Raw genomic sequence first — 21,004 nt, forward strand, 5'->3', positions numbered from 1 at the left:
TTTTTCTTCTAACATTTTTTTGACATTGCCCTCCTTCCGTTTCTGTTGAAGTTATCAAGACCAAATGTGGTAAGATCTTCTAAATATTCTGTATATTGAAAGAAAACAGTTGTATGTGTGCGATCTTACGGCACAGAAAAAAAGCGTTTACCAACAGCACTTACGGGATGATAGACATTTCTCCAATTGATATTTAAAAACATAAACAATGTAGAATCTATTCACAAGGTACCTGTGTTCGAAGTTGCATAAATGGCAGGGGCGGATCCAGCCATTTTAAAAGGGGGGTCCTAACCCAGGACAAAGGGGGGATTCCAATAACATGTCCCCATTCAAATGCATTGATCGTCCAAATAAAGGGGGTTCCAACCCCCGGAACCCCCCTCTGGATCCGCGCACAAATGGAAACTGCAAAAGTGGACTTCTAACTTAACTGTAGATCATAAACAGCGAGGAATCAGAATACCATGAAACAATATTCAGTGAACACTGTACAAATTGACCCAAAACTTGTTTGTGGCTGGTGGCAAGATAAACAGGTAATATATATACACTACGTGAATAAATATATATTTGTGCGTGAATGTTTTTCGAAGGGGTCTTGGTTACCGAGTGATCTAAGTAGACAAACTACACTGTACCACTAGACGGTCAATAATAACATTGTGATTTCAAACCCTGCACGTGACAGGTGTGTTCGACCCTAATCTAAATTGACTATAGGATTGTCAGATTTCCTGTCGAATGTCGGTAGTTCTCTCCGAAGACTCCGGCTTTCTTCACCAATAAACACTGAACACCACGAAATAGCCAATAATGCTTTGAAAGTGGCGTTAAACGCCAACCAATCAATCAATAAATCAATATGTGTTCTTATAGTTCGAACGAAATCACACAGCATTTGGTGTAAACGTTTTCTGCAAATCAATAAACACAACGGTTGATTATTTGATTCAATTAATAATTAATTAAATAGAAATCAAACTTGATAAAGGAGCATTAATGAAAATATTAGACAAAAGAGTAATTTTTCAATGTAAAAAGTAACAAACTGTCACATGTTCGTTTTCACGGTCCTTAGTTTTGTATTGTTATTTAAGGTTTGTTGAAACACAGTGCCAGTTGTGGCGGTTTTTTGCTCTGACGGATCTTCGATGCTATCGCATGCACCTTACAATTAACCAATGAATGTATCGACTTTTTTTTATCGGTACTTAAGTTACAAGAAATTATATTACTAGCAAATGTTTCCATCTGGACCAGTAAAAAAATATAAGAATCATTTTACGAAAGCAAGAACTAACATTTTTTCCACATTATTGAAAGTCGGTAATTGAATTGTTATTTGCCGTTTCTATTTTTTAGTATAAAGTTTCTGCTGTATTGATCTGGCGATTATTTCCTTTGCATGATAGCGCATATAATGATATTTAAAGTTTGCACAATAAGTATGCCCTATTTAAATATGCATATTGAAATTTAAATTGCAACAGTTTCAACTTCAATGCAAGATATTGATGCGACCATTTATTCAATATTATGACCATTTTTGTGCTATGTATAACTTAAACGGCGGCTGGCATTTGGGCGCATTGATAGGACATTTGAGCGAAAAAAAATATGACGTTTGAGCGCCAAAGTGGAACCCATTTGAGCGCCAGAATTTTAACCCACTTTAGCGAAAATTCAAATTGTCACAGCCCATTTCAGCGAAATAATTTAACCCGTTTCAGTAAATAAATAATATATAATAAATTAAAAAATGTTTAATAGACTCAAGACAGCACAATATAAAACATGTCCATCACAATACAGCACTAATGTTAAAAGTCTGTTCTAGCCTGGAATTTATAACATAGAGAACGTACGTAATGGCTCTAGATATAGCCCCTGTACATCAATACTGTTCATAGAATTGCATGAGGAACTGCTCTTTCTCTTGATATTTTCTCGATTGCGGTGAACATAATCATTTCTCTATACTTCGTATCTTTATATATGTTGTTGTTTGTAATGAGCTATCGAAAATACAGGTTAGCGGATTAATCCGGCGCTTAAATGGACTCTAATGTTGGCGCTTAAATGGGCTCTAATGTTGGCGCTCAAATGTCCCCTAGTAGTTTTATTTTTTTCGCTCAAATGTCCTGCGCCCAACTTAAAGAAGATATAATTATTAAATGAGAAATTCTAGTTAGCAAATGAAATTTTCAAAACGGAACATAACTGAAATTACCACAATCTAGTCAACATATTTTATAATAAATTCTTCCATTGATATACATATTTGGTTTGGAAATTTTGTTGGATCTGTAGAAATAATAAGACAAACGAGATATTACGTCCTTTTTCAGTTTCTGTACGATGACATTGTAAATTAAGATACGATCCATTTATATTGATCTTTCCTCTGAATAAACTCATTGTTTAAAAATACAAAAAGGTTCGGCAGTACCGTATTTATAAAGTGTTATTTTTATTTTCTAGCCATGCCTTCTCCTTCGGTATAACTGCTGGTTGATTGCAGCATTAGCTTGGTATATACTGAGTCAGTACTTTGTAACAGACACTATCAATTGAAACTCGGTACAGCCTACAGGATTGCATCCAAAGCATCATATCATACAAAATGCGTATTTATTTTAACTTTTAGTTTCTTGTGTAAAATTTGGAGTTTAGTATGGCGTTCATTATCACTGAACTATAGTATAATAGTATATATTTGTTAAAGGGCTAGCTGAAGGACGCCTCCGGGTGCAGAAATTTCTCGTTACACTGAAGACCTGTTGGTGACCTTCTGCTGTTGTCTGCTCTATGGTCGGGTTGTTGTCTCTTTGGCATATTCCCCTTATCCATTCTGAATTTTATTCTATATAGGAAAATGTCGGGACCATAGGTACATTTCTTCTCATCCGACTTTCGATTAAACCGAGTTCGAGGCAACGAGAGTTAACTGTATTTTAGTTATATGGGTTTTTTTTATCGGTTATCAGAAATATCAATCACATGTATGAAGAAAGACATAGTATATATTTAGTACTTTTTCGATTTTTTTTTTTAAATGAAATTTATTCTTATTTTACATGGACCATTGAGAATAGGACACATGATGGAAGAAGAAAGAAGTAATCATTCTACAATCGATTTCGGCAATTTTTTCTAAATCTAGTCTTGTTGATTATTCATGCTTTTAATCGTTTTTTTTTTATCTATTCTATCTTTGTAATGTGTGTTTTTTAAAGAAATTAAAAAAGGCAATAACTGCGTCAAATAATGATTCGTCAGACGATCACGACCATGTTGCCTCATTGTTCTGATATTTTGTCTTTTTTTTTGTCTAGCCTTCGACTTTTGTCCAAAAAAACGGAGCGAGACAAAGCAATCCTACATTCCGTCTTCGGGGTCGTCCACAAATATTCACTCTGTGGTTAAAGTTTATAAAATAATTAATTAATAACTTTCTTAAACTATCCTGGAATTCTGCCAAAATTGGACAAAAGCTAGTTTATGATCAGAAAATTGTATCTTGAAGTAAATGTTGTGAACAGAAATTCCTTTTTTTCTAGTTTATTACAAATGAACTTAGTTTTTTTCTGCCAGTTAATATAACATTATATCTGCATGTGGTTTAAGTTTTTAAAGTCCAGTTTAATAACTTTCTTAAACTATCCTGGATTTCTACCACAATTGGACAGAAACTTGTTTATGATCAAAAGATAGTATCTAAAAGGGGCCGTCTAAAAGTTAATTTTATAAAAATATACTTCACTTTTTCCGTATTTTACTTATATATGGACGTAAGTTTTTCTTCAAGTTGACAGCAGTAAAAGTTCCTAAATCATTTATCAGCTTCATGCATGGAGTACACGACTCCGAGACACTCGGTTCCGCGGAACCCTTACAAAGCAAAACGGGTCTCTCTATCTATTATAGTTTTTAAGATGATAGGCACAAATACTAAAAAATGGTCAACATCGTCATTATAGAGCATTATAGAGAAGTTGTTTGACAATTTCGGCCATGTTGACGTATTTATAAAACCCTTTCTATAATCTTATTGATCATATTTTCTGTATATAAAGATTATATCCATCTATCGTAATTTTAGCGTTGACAGGCATTTTTAAAAAGGTACAAATCGTCATTTAAGGGCATTAACTCCTATAAGAAAGTAGCTAACAGTTTGATATAAATTAGCAGTGAGAAGAGATCTCTACAATGTTGTTTTTTGACCCTGTTGACAGATTTTCTCAAATTATTGTGGATGTTCTATTTGGTAAACAGACAGAAAGTCACAACTTTGACAGTACAAAAAAAAGTCACACTCAGGACAAAAAGTCACAAATATTTTTTTTTTTAAATTGTTTGATTACATAAGAAGGTCTTGAAATATTTTCATTTTATTACATTATATATAAAAAAAGAAGATGTGGTGTGATTGCCAATAGGACAACTGTCAATAAGAGACCAAAATGACACAGAAATTAACAACTATAGGTCACCGTACGGCCTTCAACAATGAGCAAAGCCCAGGTCGCATAGTCAGCTATAAACAAAAACATTTTTTTAACAAGTGTTTTCTTTCTTATCAAAACAAAAATAATCTCAAAATTGAATTGTGTATTTTTGTCCTGTGACTTTTTGTTCTACATTCCTCTATTTTAGCCCAATCAGCCATGTTGGTTGGTAGGTTTGACCATGGACATGGTTTCAAATTCAAATACTCAATGATGACTAGGGATGTCGATGACCATATGTGTGGTAAAGTAAGGCCTAGGAGTTTAAGAGAGAATCGGACGACGACGGACGACAAGTGATGAGAATAGCTCCCTTGACCCTTTGGAATTTTGAAATGCTTTAAAAACTTTTAGAATGTTATAAATAAAGTTGAGTCAAAATGCGTGATAATCGAGAGTGTTGGACAGAAAGTGACAGGACTTTTTTGTTCTTGAAATATTATTTATGAAATAACTTTGTAATTTAGGTTTATGTAAGTGACTTGTTAATTCATTTTATTTTCCTCGTTATGCCTATAAAAGTATCATCTTTACATTAGAAAGATTTTTTTTTTTAAATTTCAAGATCCCCCTTTTATATAGACTGTAAACTAATGAATTGTGACTTGTGTCTAGTTTTTTTTGCCTGGAAGTCTTATTTTGAAGTAAAAAAAATAAACTAAATATTGCAAAAGCGCAAATGTCTTATGTAAAAAGCGCAAATGTCCTATGATTTGAAGCGCAAGTTTCCAAATAAAAAAGCGCAAATGTCCTGTGAAAAAGCGCAAACGTCCCGTGTCGTATATAATACTTCCATGGTTTATTGTACATCTATTTAGGGGCGCAAATTCATTTGCGCCAATTTTTAAAAAATCAAACCTTTCATTTGCGCCACAAGGTTATATATCATTTGCGCCACAAGGTTATATATCATTTGCGCCAAAAAAGAACAACCTTCATTTGCGCCATTTTACAGGTATGACAGGTAATATAACGGAAAAGTTAAATATTATTTACGATTTATTTTGTTTTTTGTTTGTACATAACTCCCCCTGGATATATGTGTGAATTCATACTCATTTCTAATACAAAACTGAGAGTTACTAAGATTATAATTATATATATAGTGTTCACATTACCAGTCCAGTGTGAGGTGTCAAGATGGACATAGTCAAATCTGAGACAAACAAAATATTTGAGGTGTTGGTAGTGCTAACAAATGTCTCAATAATGTACTCCAGTGTTTAGTACTTTCTTTTCTGTTTTTATCAAGGTTTTAACATTACTTTCATGATTTTACCGAGGTTTTATTCAGGTTTTAACATTACTTTCATGATTTTACCAAGGTTTTATTCAGGTTTTAACATTTCTTTCATGATTTTAGCATAACTTGTATGATTTTATGATAACTGATTTCTGAGGAATATGTTTCTTCATTATTAAAAGACTTTTTGAAAAAAATTATGTTTTATACTATTAATACCTGTATTTCTGAGGAATATGTTTCTTCATTATTAAAAGATCTGAAGTTTTTTATGTTTTATACTATTATTACCTGTATTTACCTGTACTTACCTGTAATATTGGCGCAAATGAAAGAGTTAGTTTTTGGCGCAAATGAAATATGGTTTGTGGCGCAAATGAAAGATTTTTTTGGCGCAAATGAAATGCCAATTGGCGCAAATGAAAAGCACCGCTATTTAGAACAACCCTGTCATGATTCTGACGCTTGTTTGATTTTTTTTTAAGAGAAAACTTCGATTGTCTTATCCTTTCCCATAGCTGTTAAAATTTGATTCAATCCATGCAATTTATTATCACCTTCACACCTTTTTTTTTAAGTTTATGATCTTGTTAATTTTCAAGATACCATACACTGTTAGAATGTAACCGTTAATTTATCACAGCCACCGCCCACCCGAAATCAACATAACATTGCATAATAGCCAATAACTATACGTACTCATATGTTTTATTAAAAATTGGAAAAAAAAAAGAAACTGAACGGTGTGCAATACAAAGATAAAATACTACAAGTAGTCACATTTTGGTTTTTCATTGTTATTCATTCGGCATTTAGTGTTTTAAAATTAGTTTAACCCCGTAGCATATGCCTGCACCTCTTGGGAACATCTTCGGTGGCTGTTTTGTGGCATATCGTTGTTTTTTGATAATTTTGGGTTGATGTCAGATCTTTAAGAGGTCGAGCAATTGATTCAAAACTTTTTGAGATATGGGATGAGTAAGAGCTTTACATATTGTCTGGGACTATTGTTAGTATAATTATCCCAGATATCATGGCTTTTGTTTATAAGAAAATGTTTAACCCTTAAAACTATGAAAGGCCCTTATAATATTTATTTGTATAGCCAGAAAACCCAAATTTGCTTCCAAGAAGCGGTGGTTTTATATGTTTTGCCTTTCGTCTGCTCGTCCGTCAGTCAATAAGTCAGTTGATCAGTAAGTCATTTTCGTTTTCTGATTCTATCTCAAATACTTTATATCTGTTTACAATCATGTCCGAAAGAAGTCAGATATAATGAGAGAAAAATCCCTCTTTATCTTGAGGTCACAAGGTCAAATATCAAGGTCACAGATACTGAAAATAGAGCAAATGTGTGCAAAAAAGGTGTTTCCAAATGCTAAATGATCAGCTACTACATATTGGATATATGATGGACAATCCCTATTTTATCTCGTTGTTTTATCTCAGATCACTTTTCTCAGGGTCAAGATCAAATGCAATTTCATCTGAAGCTTCAATTCAGGAAAAAAACATTAGTGCCAAAAAAGGCTCAGTTTTCAGATTTTTTTAAATCAATTTCTATATAGGTTTATGCTTTTTTTCTTAATTGTGTACTTTAAACAAGTTGAAGAAAAAAAGAATGACCACATAATTTTAAGAAAACATGTTATGCAAGTGACCTCGTGTTAATAGATATATTTTTTGAACAAAATTAATCTAAACTTTTTGTCTTGTCAATTTCTGCTTTGTTTGGGGGGGGGGGGGGGTCCCTTATAGGACAGAAAGTCACAGGACAAAAGGTCACAGGAAAATAAGTCACAGGACATTAAGTCACAAATTTGGTAGGACAAAAAGTCACAGGACATAAAGCCACAAATTTGGTAGGACAAAGAGTCATAAATAAACCGTTTACAATTGTTTGGATATATAAAAGAAATATCTTGAAATATTTACTTTTTAATACATATACTCATATCAAAATTAAGGAAATGTGTCATTTTAATTTCAATCATGCAAAAGAAAGATTTCTTGGCACCATGAAGCCATTTAAGTGCTAAACCACTTTGACAATTATTTGATCATCTTTGATATTTTTTTTTTATAAATTTTGTTTACAAAGTTGGTTTATTTACAATAGTTCAAGAAAAATACAAAAATATTTTTGTAGAAATAAGCATTTTTTATTCCAAGAAAATAATCAGAAAAATATGAATTGGACTTTTTGTCCTGTGACTTTCTATCCTACATTCTTCAATAGTTTACTGAATTTGCAATGAAAGCAACAAAAGAAAAACTCACTGAATACATTTATAAAATGGGTTAAAGTATCAAAATTGCTCTGTGATTTAATTATATCAACAAAAATAAACCAAATTTCTTTCAAAAGAAAGAATTTTTTGCATATAAACCTTTGATGTGCGTTTTGAACGTACATCGTAATCAAATTTTAGATAAACTAAAGGTCCGAAAAAATCTAATATAAACATTGGCACTCACACCACATCTTCCTATATTTAAGTACATAGATCTAAAATCAATAATAAAAAAAAATCAAAAAGCGATATATTTCAATTGTGTTGTTCGAAATCTTTATATGTATCAATTTACGATTTTAGAGAAGAAGAAAAATTAGTCGAAATTGAGCTAACTGGGATTTTGTTGAATTTTTTTTTTTTAATTTTAGAATATTAACGTATTTTATGTTTGATTAAACATATATTTTTTTCGCAATTTAAATGAAATCTAAAACTTTAACAAACCCCCAATCTTAAAAGGCCCCCCATCTTAATTTTCCCTAAATGGTCATAGTTTTCTTGCTTCATGCTAGATGTTGTATATTTGAAATTTTCTAATTTCGGACAGTCATAAAACCTGTATAGTTAGCTACTGTGAGATTTAGAGTTGCACCGTTTTTTAATTCACAGCTTCACACCTTTTCTTTGAACTATTGCTATGTTAATTATTTAATTACAGGAACAGGTAAACAGAGCAATAAAAATATTATCAATTACAGCTTTCTAACGGTTGCCGCCACGCGACCGCAATAGGTGATCACGCCAGGTGTGATGATGATTGACAGGTGAGAGGGACATTTGATTGGATAATCGATTGATTTTCAGGTAGCATTTATTGACGATCATCAGATTTGTAAACATTAATTAATCTTTGATTGATCTTCAATCACGTATCAAAACTATCATCAGCAAGTTTGACCAGAATCACTTATTATCATTGTAAGTATGTTTGCACGTAAAATTATGTTAACTTGTATTCTTTAAAAAAATAATTATTTGTTTTATCATATTTATATTTCTGGAATCATGAATTAAATAAATATCAAACATCATAATTTATATTAATATAAGTTTTATTGAAATTAAACGGTTCAGTAGCTATTTATGTAGACAAGTCTGAAAATAATTTATAATATTACAAACTATCAGAATAAGAATACCAAATAAATTAAACGAAAGGGACATAAAAATATATAAATATAAACATTGCATCCCCCAAAAAACATTTTTGCCTCATTTCCATGTAAAAAAAAAAAAAAGATTTATATGAAAGGTGAATCATAGGTCAAATGTCCTGGGGTTTTTTAATGATCTTTGTAAAATATATTAATTTTAATAAACGTGAAAAATATCTTTTTTTACATTAAAATTTAACAACGTGGAAGAGAGTATCAGTTTTACTTCCTTTATTCATAGTTTGACATCCCTCACATCATTTTAATTTATATTAAACATGCCGGCTTCTGTTTGTCCATAAATAAATATCGCATATTAGCAGTGGCACTGTGCAGCTATAACATCCCATTTATAATAAATATTTTATTTCTTTGTTTCAAATACAAATGTCTGTTAAACAAGGTTGATATTAAAGTATAAAGCAATGTTTGTTTAGAAAGCATCACTCAGCTTAATCCATCGGAGAAATATCAAATTTCTTACGCCCTAGTGAAAAACAACATGGCCGAAACTTTGTTGATGAGGATGTGACTCAAGTTTAGAAGAGGTACCTTTCAGGTTGTAATTATATTATAAATTAAACTTGACTATATTATTTAAACAATCATTCACAAATATTGTTTTCTCATTTTCCCCGTTTCCCTGTTAATTTCTAAGAAAATTAAATTCTCGAAACTCGTAAATTAATACGTAGATATTCCGCCAGGTGATAGTCGCAAATGATGACCTAAGATTAATATCGGTGTTCTTTAAAAGCAAAACTTATTTTGAATAGTTTGTGAAAATCAGCAAAACCAGGGTTCTAGCAAAAAGCCGCATTTCAAACTCAGATTATTAAACACACCTTTGCTTTACCTTTATCGGCAGGCCTGTTCAGGTGTGCTGGTTTAAGCACAAATTTCATTGCTGAGTTTGAAAAATGGGGGAAAAAATAAGGATATTTTACATGTTCGTAGATATATAAAATGTAAAGTGCTTTTACATAGTGTGTGTGATTTTTTTTGGTCAGAAATTTACCCTCAAATTACCTGCAGTTTATAGCTGATTTGTAAGATCTTTTAACTAGGCAAAATTGAACTTCAGAAGATATTGAATGATTATAAAAAGTTTTTTTGCTTTCATCAGGGTAGCTATATTATTTAATTATTCTTAAATACTTTTATTTCTTCCTGTAAAAAACCTGCATATAGGTGTCATACCACGGGGTACCTGTGCAGGGGACACCTCAGAATGTTTTCACCGGCATTGCATTTTGCTTGGCCATCAAATATTCACATAACGTTGATTGTCATCATTAAATGTATTGTTGAAGATTCTTTAATTTATTTTACTAATTATTAAAAAAGACAAATTAAGTAGACCTGACCGGAAACTGTCATTTGATTTTGTAACAGTACATGCGCAATAATATTTACCAGGTTAGAAGTTGCTCAAATGAAAACATGGCAGATGTGATACACAGGTGCGGAAGACGAAAGCAGACAAACCCCAAGAGAAAAAATGGTAAGTCAACTTAAAAGTATATATTTATCTATTAATCAAGGCTTCCATGGTGCCTTTTCTTCAATAATATGAAAGTAAGACATTAGACTAGTATCCCGGTGTATAATTTCTTAGGTGTCTCTACCTTGCTGTACCTGACACTGAAAGTGATGCTGAGACATTTTTTTTTACGAAAAAGAAAAAGAATGAATGAAAAATTAATACTCTCTTACAACTTTATTGAGAAAATCATGTTTTTAAACCTTAAATATAAAATTTTATTGCAAAGGTGTGATTTATAGGTGACCCTATAAATCGACATTTTGTCAGTGTTCGACTTCATCAACATCATAATATGATAAACTAAATCATGATGGCGGATCTTATCAGCTGTTTAGCCAAATGTGAAATGTCTTTACTTGTGTTATTATATAATGTCATTATTTTTATTTCTAAAATAAATACATATATGGAAGAATTGGTAAAAATAAACATCTGAACAATTTGTGAAATTGGATTTTTATTAATTTAGAATTTTAATAATATGAATTCACTGTTTTTAGATCATTCAATTATAACAACAACTTGTTTATTTTTGTTTGTTATTTTGTTTTTGTTAATTAAGTTATTTTAAATTAGAAACAAAATGAAAAGAACAAACAGAAATTTATTTGTATATATATATCATGGGTGCTAAAAGTTGTAATAAAAATATTTTTGTTAACGCCCACTTATTTAGTTGTATTAAATATTAGAGGAAACTGGATGTTCAAGGTGTATATTGTCTAAAGGTAGAAAAATAATTTAGGTCATACAGAAAACATTTGACACAACATTATCTTACATGTAACTGATTACAGCCACATAGAAAAGTTTCAAATTTCAGAAATTGAGATAAATCCCATAGGTATATTCTAAATTGGTCTTGAGACTGTACACCTTGATACCAACAGGGGGAAAAGAGCAAGGCTTTTTGAGAGTTTTACTGTTAACATAATGAGATGCTGAGCTTCATGAATAATTTTCACACAAAGGAAAAAAGGAATTAGTGTCACAACAAAACTATATCCCCTTCCTTAACAACTGGGGGTAAACATTTCTCTGACTGATTAATTTGATAAAATTGATTAATTTGATGAGTTTTAATAGTATACAGAAATTTATGACTATTACCATTTATTTAGTACAAAGAATGTTAGGAATAAATATTAACAGCTTCTTGGGACAGAAAGATATAAGTCTGATTGTTGATGATGAGTATTGGTGTTTCACATCTATTTTTTTTTTATAAAGAAGACATTATATCAATTATTTTAATATAAACATAATTCAAAATTCTTAAAAATCAGTGTCATATATAGATCATCTCTTTATATAACTAATTATTGGACATCTGTCTCTGAAATAATGCCAGTTTACATGGTGATCCAAGTGATTTCACTTGTATTTAATTGTAGGTAATTTTGTCACTTCATTTTTTTCCAGGTGTTGAAAGTCTCTATTTAGTTTTAGTTGGAAAATCTCTGGTAACATTATAATTTGGATCATTGGCAATATGATTCATTGAACACAATTGAAACTCATTGATTTTGAAATAGCTATATATTTATTATTATTTCAATAATAATAAATTCCAATAATTTGTTAGAAGACCAGTAGTTCCAATGTTTTTTTTAAATTCCTAATTCGTTCATGTATGTGAAAGTATGTAAAACCAGAAAAGTTTTAAAGTCTAAATCAGAATGGTGAATAATTGAAAAATAGGAATGCATGATTGATATGACATCAAAATAAAAAGCCAATGTTCTGAAAAAGTAATCATCAAATCTCAATTCTAATCCAAAATAGAACATAAATTTTGTGAAGAACTTGATCATTTTCAGTCAGATAATGTAAAGTTGGCAGTTATTGGTCAATTTTAGCAAACATTTATAGATAACGTTTCTCCTTTTAATGTAAGGCATGATGAATTAGGAAAATTTCTATAGAGATCAATATTTGTTTATTCTACACACTTAATGTACAATAAAAATCAATTAATCGCTGGGTTCTAACAGTCAGCAATGCTTGCAATTTATAATTTCTTTCTTTTCTTAGTCTATTTTAATTATTGATACATCTCTTAAGTTTTTAAATTTTTACCTCAAACTTGGAAGGACTTTGTTATTTAACTTCAAAATATGTTGTTTTTGGGTCATAGCAATTTTCAAATTTAGCAGCAAAATCTTGATTTGTATTATAAATTTTAAAATAATACAGCATTACAGGCTTCAAAAAAATGATCTTTCCTAGATAGGATGCACAAATCTTTAGTAACAATTCAAAGTGCAGCGGTCTCTGATTAACAACTTTATGTTTTGAGATTTTCAAAAATTAGGTATATAAAAAAACTCTTAAAGTAAGAAAGCTTATTATGGGGGAATTTATTGAGGTGTAAACTTGACTTGGCTCAGAATCTATATAAATGGTAAATGACTCTATGCTGAGATATTTTTTAGTGAAAGGCCATACATCAACTGTTAATTCTGTTCATTACTTTTAACAAAAATAATTAACATAATGTTATGTCTAGATCAAGTAATAAATTATTCTTTGAACTCTTACAGGACTATTTTGCCTGTGTAGGTTTAACTCATACTCATGATGTCATCAATAAATAGTGCCATCACCTCAAGAAATTGATTTGTCCAGTTCTTGGGTAGTAACTTAAGTTATGTTAATTTTACATGCTTGTTCTTATATGACCTTAACCACATATTGGATCTTTCCTACACAAATTTCTTTATGAACCATTGTTTCCACAAAGACAATTATTTAAAGCCATGATTTAACAGTAATACGACACCCAAATCTGCCTCAAATCCTCCTTCCATGCAAAATTGGCCCAGTCAAAGTAAGTGTTGTTATCCTCCAACACAGGTATTTGGGTATCATTCCTGCAGCTATGAGAGAATGTGTTTTTAAGTTTAGTTTAGGTTATCCAGCTGGGTGGCAGATAGCATAATTGATATTGATAGATATTTCAGAGGTTTAGGGGAGAAAAATAATTATTGGAGGTCTTGCTTAAATATTGTCTTTGATATTATATAAAATTATTGAAGTTATTTCATTAAAAGTACCTAACATTCAGACTATCACTGAATACTTGATATTTCTATAAAAACATAAAAAGCATTGTACTATAACTAATTGTATCTAAATGATATAAAATTCTACAAACTTTGTTGGTGCAAAAAAGGTATTTTTCACATGCTGAAGCAATTAATTCAACAGAAGGCCCAGTTAAACTTCAGGTAAATCCGTAAATCTTTTGATCATACCACATCTTAGGGGTATTGTCTGCTTAATTCACCTGAAAATTATTGCCGCATTGTATGTAAATTTCTTTAATACTCATTTAAATAAATGCTTGATCTTGTAACCTCCCACTTAATACAGCAACTGATTATATTCAGCATAAATGAATTAGCATTTTTGCCAACAATGGTTTGTAACTACCTTTTGGTTGTATCATTATGATCCTGTGTAACTGACATTTGTTCTTTTCATTTTGAACAGATGAGATATTTTGAATAAAATGTCCACTTGAAAATTTTCAATAAATGATTGAAGTGAGGCAAGGTGAACCAGAAGTAATCAGTTTTAAATTTGTCTTAACCCTCTCATGAACAATAGCAGAATTATTTTTTGCCTTTTGATCTACATTCAAAGAAGTAGCTGAATATTTATAAAAAAGAGGCCTCACATCAGATGTCCCAACCCCATAATTTTCATCGTTAGTTTTTGAGCCATCTTTTAGTTATGGGTCTTAGTTACAGTCTCTAAAATAATAATAATGTCTTTGTAATGTAAAAGTCTCATATAAATACAATAAAAAAGGATAAAAGTTTGTCGTGTGACAAAGCGTGTTGGTCACATGACAAGATAATCTGCAGGTAAATTACTTACAAAATAATCACACCTGAGCTGTTTTGGACACAACCTCTTAAATTGACTTGTCATTCAGAACACCCAATAATTTACACCCCAAAAGATCACATTGTCATTTCATCATAATCTAACAGAATTTTTTGACAGTATAATTAATGGTTAAAATAAAAAGAACAAGGATAAAATTGAGGTTTCTGGCTGCTATAGTTTGTTATTAAGTGTTTCTATCACTGCTGTCTTAGACTAAAAGATAAACAGTAAAATTAGTTTTGCACCTGGCCATTCCTGAAAATGTAACAAACTGTTTTGAAACTTTTCTGTAAAATTTAACTTTAAAAAAAAGAATAGATATGCAGTAAAAATAAGTATATATTTCAAGTGAACAAAATTTAAAAAAAATCTGGCCAGATGGATTTTAAAAGTACTTATTTATTATTGAAATCCTTGGGTCTAGTTATTGAAATCGAAATCCTGATCTTAATAATGTTGTACTCAGAGAAATTCTGGTCCTCTGAGTTTGAAATAACAGTAAATTTTGGATGCAGTTTTGTTTAAACAAATGGATACAGTAGATCACCCTGTCCAAGAACAATGTAGAGAAAACATAGATCTTTTATTTGTTGTTAACCAGTCAATAACAGAAGCATTGACTTTCTATTAAGGATTGCACTATCTTTGTTTATGTTGTATTTGAAAAAAAAATGTTTTAAAAATTTATTATAATGTTTAGTCCTATCTACACTTTCCCACATTTTCAAATTTTTGATTAAACATAAAAGATGATTTTTTTAATAAAATAACATTTTTTACAGACTTACTTTTTCCTCGTTTCTATTGATAATAAAGCAAAGAAATAAAAAAAATGAGCAAAAGTTAAGTACTTGTCAAGCAGTTAAAAATCCCATGAACCAACATTTTAAATATGATTAATATCATTTATGACATCTCTTTATGATTTATTGAGGAGATTAACTGTAAATAATCAGGTAAAATCAGGTAAATTGTAACAATTACCTGAGATTACAACTATTTAATGCTATCATTGTAGAGCTGTTTTCTTTATTGATCAGATAATAGGGCTGAAAGCTTTTGTGTGATTGGTTGTCTTTCACTTCAGACAGGTGTATCATTGGTTGTTTATTTTACCTGTAAAAGGGCTTGTTCTGTTATGAAAATGTTCAGCTGTGAGATGTATAACTGTATAAACCAACCAAAGAAAGAACGAATGAAACGAGAATGAAACGAACGACTTCTTTACTGACACTGTTTTCATAGACCATACAGACGTTTTTTTTAAACTAAAAAATTGTCAATATTTTTTTGGGAAAATTTGTGAAGAATCGTTTATATTTAAAAGATGAATGACAATAAAAGAAGTTTTTAGTAGAATTTTCAGATCCTAGTACTCTTCTCAAAGATCCAATAGCTTAGCTGTGCAGAATTTTTTTTTGTGTAACAATCTTCTGGAAATTTAAAATTAAGAGTTATTTTATTATTAACACATAGACAAAACAGAACCTGAACTATAAAAAAGTATTTAGGCCAAATAAAAGTATATGTGTGGTTCCTGTTACAAACTTTAAAAAAAATAGGGTTGTAGGACAGCAATTATTTTTTTTATTGTTGAAATGAGGGGGAAAATTGTGAGTTTAATATCAAGCTCTGTGTGGAATTATAAATGTCCCTTATGGAAGTTTTTCATTTTCTATATTTTATCATTGAACTCAACAAAAATAAATGTAGTATTGTTTGAAAAATATCCTAATTTAAAGAATATGTGTGGTTCCTATTACAACCTTAAAAAATATGTAAGTATGGCTTAGGTCCAAAATAAATGTGAATGGCAAGTAAATCTCTTTTTCTTATAGATGTTTCATTTCCATAATAGTGCATGTCATTTCCATTGTCCCATCGGACTAAATCCTTTCCCTCTTTCAGGTTTAATTATTTGACTTGTACATGTCACGTTTTTTTTTAAATCTGCAAATCCTTCAAGCTTAGATCCCAATGTGACCAGCTATCATACTGCAGTAACTGCACCCATTTTTTCCATATTCAGGGGCGGATCCAGCCATTTTAAAAAGAGGGGTCCAGCCATATGTCCCCATTCAAATGCATTGATCGTCCAAAAAAAAGGGGGGGGGGTCATTTGAAAATGAGGTAGTGTTTGCAATTCCTCAATATTGAATGATTTAAATATCTTGATTTTGGTAGTGATTTAATAAGAGAAAAAATGGAGAATTCCTTTGTTTATATACAATTTAGGTGTTTTTTTATGCTTTGATTTCCAGTGGCACTTTTATGCTTTGATTTCCAATGGCACCATAACAGTTAATCTCATATCAAGAGAAAACTTTCCTTTACATTTAAAAAAAAACCCAACATATAAAACCATCTACTGAAAATTCATCATTGTAACCTTTGAAAAGGGAAAGTATCAGATGGATACTGAATCATCAGTGTAGGTCTGGAACAGGAAATTTAAATCAGAATAAATTTCACCTGTTGACCTTTGTTATCTATAATAGTTATTAAAACTGATACAGGTGAATAAAGGTGGGCTATTGTTTTAATTTGCATCAGGTGTAACTAGGGGGCTGTATCAAACTATAAACTTTCATTCAAACAGACTCAGATACTCCAAGGGAACGAAATGCAACTGTTTCAGAAGCATATGATTTTAGAATTCTAAGATACAGTTTTTTATAGGTAAGATTTTTCAAAGTTTCAAGAAATGAAACTTATCTATTTTTTTAAATAGATGATTGATTAAAGTGTTTTTGGTATAAACATGATCATGTACAAAAACTGCACCATGCAATACTGGTTCGTTACAGGGTTGTTTTTCTAAAATCAAAGTTAATACATTAATAATTGATCTTTCTGGTCTAATTTTAGAATAAAGATATATTTTGTTGACATTTTAAGTTTCTGAATCACAAGAGCTTGCTGTGTTTTGAAACTTTCCTTTGTTGAAGGGTTCCAGATATGCGGTAAATTTAAATATTTACCTGTTGGAAAACAACACACCTTGAAAAACAATATCTTAATCTAATTAAGTTGTCAGATTAGGTTAATTCTGAGTTAAGGTTCCTGATAAATTATATCATAAGCAGTGTCCTATGTTCGACCTACGTATGTTTATGATCATGTTGATATAGACTTGGAGATGAAGTCCCAAAATGAAGAATGAGATTGAAAACATAATACATGTGTTTTTGTCTTCCTAAACAATCAAAGAAGGGTAGCATCATAATCTGTTAGTGACCGGGGGGGGGGGGGGTCCACCCTCATGTCTTTCTGTCTGCTCTACTGTCTGCCTATCAGAAACACCAAGGATACAGTCTCAGCTTATGTCATCAAGTACTCCCACAGTTTTACTTCAGTCCTATACCTTGAACAGCGATCATACTCAAATTACGCAAAGTTGTCCACCTTATAATTTAGGACAGTTTTGAAATATTTGTTTTTGAGGTTTCCAATGTGTGGTGGAACTTAGTTATAAAATTGTCATTCTCTGACTCTAGTGTACATGTTTTTGTACCTTGTCTATATCATAGGCAGATCTTCACTTTCTACACCTTTATATTTCTTCATTCTCTTATTTTTGAGCCATGAACAACTCCATAAGCAGAAACCTACCATGGAGAGCAAACTCAAGTAACAGTCAGCATTTAATATTATCTTCATAAAGTTATACCTCACAACAGGTTTAAGGTGGTACCCAACACTTTCACTAAAATTAATTTGGCTCGTTTAATTTTCATAAAATTTTGTAAAAGTATTTACTTTGACCCTGTAACAAAAATATCAAAATATCAAAAAATTTTAACCAACCGTTTTGTCAGAAAAATTACACTGGTTATATAGCAGTTTGACAAACACCAATTTTGATCATTAAGAAGCTTAATATTCCTTTTACAACACAACGTAATTAAAACGTTTAGCTGATTTTACAGAGTTACCTCCCTGTAGTGTTAGGTACCACCTTAATCAGTGCTTTGAAAATAAAACAATTCTTTCATTTCTGAATCATATCTTCTTTGGGAGCTTCCATCATTTGCATATATATTGATTGCACCTATGAAAATTGATGACATTCTCACACTCGAGAATATTTACATCTATGTGAAGTTTTAGGTGTTCTGAAAATAAGCGCCATGAGACATAATGTTTGAGACATGAATTTTGGGCTTTTTATTTTACCCCCACTCTATTGGTATCAAAACTGGGGTTTACAGCAAGTGCAATCAACTCGTCTGTATGTTAAGGTAAGGTTTGCATGAAACCGGGATTTTTTTCTTAGTGATATTATATCAATACGATACATCATTTTGTTCAGGGAGGGATACCCAATAATTTAATGAAAAAAAATCGAACATCGCCCGTCCCGTTTTTTCTGGTGAAAAGCTAAAAATTCCGATTTTTTACGATTTTTAGGGAAAATTCTATTTGAATTCTTCTGAAATAATAATGTATGTAAGTGACTATTAAAAAATAAAACTAAATAAAACATGCATAAATAAGTATGGTCCATTCATTAATAATAAATTTTAATTAAAAATATCATAAAAAAATTCTTAAAAACAAGATTTTTGTATTTTTGGATTTAAAAAAATCCGTTGCCATAGCAACAAAAAGCCAAAAATATCCCCTTTCCGGGTCCACCGTTTTCGTAAAAAACTATGAACTTAAGGAATAAACTATTTGCATTATAATGAGCTAATAAAATTGGTATGTCCCCGAACTCGTTTTTACGGAAATAGCCGTTATATGTGTATATCTTGTCATTTCTGTAAAACACAAAAAAATTTTTTTTTGCTCTGCAAAGAACAAAGTCATCTTTTAATTAATAACATCTTTTTATAAAGAATCATTTTGTCTTGTAACACTTTGGGATTGACCATAATCAATTAGAGAAAACAGTGATTAACTTAGGGATGACATCAAAAGAGCAATGTAGGGTAAACAACTTATTTCAAATAGTTTGGGGTGGGGGGGGGGGGATAAAAGTTGCTGCAAGTTTTGTTAATTTGACATCGATTTTACATATATCCATATCGGTTAAACAATTTTCCCAAATTAAATTAAGTTATGAGGGGGGGGGGGGGGGGGGGGGGGGCGGGTTGTGAACTAACTATGTGAATTAAGTTTTTTTTTTATCCTACATTAAACTTTTGATGTGGTCTCTTACTTTTTATGCCCACAACTATCAGTCGGAAGGGGAGGTGTTTAACTCTGGTCATACTGGTGCATCAATACATGAACAATACTCTGATTTTGAAGGAAACACTTATATTCTTTCCATGCTTCCGTTAGTTTTCTCGTTTGAATTGTTTTACATTGTCTTATCAGGGCCATTTATAGCTGACTATGTGGTATGGGTTTTGCTCATTGTTGAAGGCCGTGCGGTTACCTATAGTTGTTAATGTCTCATTGGCAATCATACTACATCTTTTTTTTATATTCAAACTGTAAATTTTAAATCTTAGAAAAGCATTCAAATTGCCATTAAAAGAAATGAAAATTGCTTCATTGCACCATGTTTGGTAAATAATGTGTATGCAGCAGTTGGATGAAACGTTAGGGCTTGGAATAGATGGATAATGTGTCCATGGGATACTGATGATGCCCCCTCTTACATAAACATGAAACATTATAAAGCATTCCGTATAAATTTTAGATCATTTGGTAAAAGCAAACTAAAGTTGGAGAACAGAAACGAAAAATTCAGAAAACGACCTCATAAAATAACTCCGAACGTCGTCACTACTTTATTATGATCTCTTATATACGGAGAAAAACTAAAAACTAACACTTTCCCGGATTTTATAGTGAGGCCGTGCATGTGTAGAGACACATATTACCATCTTTGTTTTAGATAAATTGATTCCAAGTTGACTGATATGCATAGAAGTTTTTTTTATTAGAGGTTGTAAAATGTCCAGTGGCAAATACTTCAGACATGTTCAGGACGACACAATACAATAGTTGTGTCTAAATGCATCCATGAACAAATATTATTAGAACAGTCCGTCAGTTGTAAAAGTGATTGATAAAAATAAAATAGATTTCGAATGATGTAAATGTGTGGGTTGTCTGCGTATTTGCGTAAAAGACCAAGTTCAACATTCTGTCATTCGTAAAAATCATGCAATAAAAATATCTGAGAATTTATATATGAATCCTCTAAAAGTAAAACACATGGCGCATTATGTAAATTTTTAAACTAAATGGACTAAAAATGTCACAAAAATGTGCCGTTTATTATTCAAGCCTGAGTTTCTATAATTTGTATTCATACTGCAAAAAAATCGGAAACAGCATGTTTCAGACTTACAAATTCAATAAAAAGACAGCTTAGCAGTCAGTGAAAAAGTTAC

The 21,004-nt window shown here is 31.0% G+C and overlaps 1 protein-coding gene across 2 annotated transcripts in view; it reads left to right on the forward strand.

Moving 5' to 3' along the window:
• The first annotated feature begins 8,907 nt into the window (after window positions 1–8,907).
• LOC134706774 (zinc finger protein 1-like) overlaps window positions 8,908–21,004 on the forward strand; it is a 44,078-nt gene continuing 31,981 nt past the window's right edge. For both annotated transcript variants that reach the window (XM_063566038.1, XM_063566039.1), the window contains exons 1-2: window positions 8,908–8,972; window positions 10,628–10,712. In XM_063566038.1, coding sequence (XP_063422108.1) covers window positions 10,652–10,712 — 61 coding nt within the window. In that variant the 5' untranslated portion in view covers window positions 8,908–8,972; window positions 10,628–10,651. The remainder of the gene's footprint in view (window positions 8,973–10,627; window positions 10,713–21,004) is intronic.

Source organism: Mytilus trossulus, chromosome 2 (assembly GCF_036588685.1).
Source record: "Mytilus trossulus isolate FHL-02 chromosome 2, PNRI_Mtr1.1.1.hap1, whole genome shotgun sequence".
Taxonomy (NCBI): domain Eukaryota; kingdom Metazoa; phylum Mollusca; class Bivalvia; order Mytilida; family Mytilidae; genus Mytilus; species Mytilus trossulus.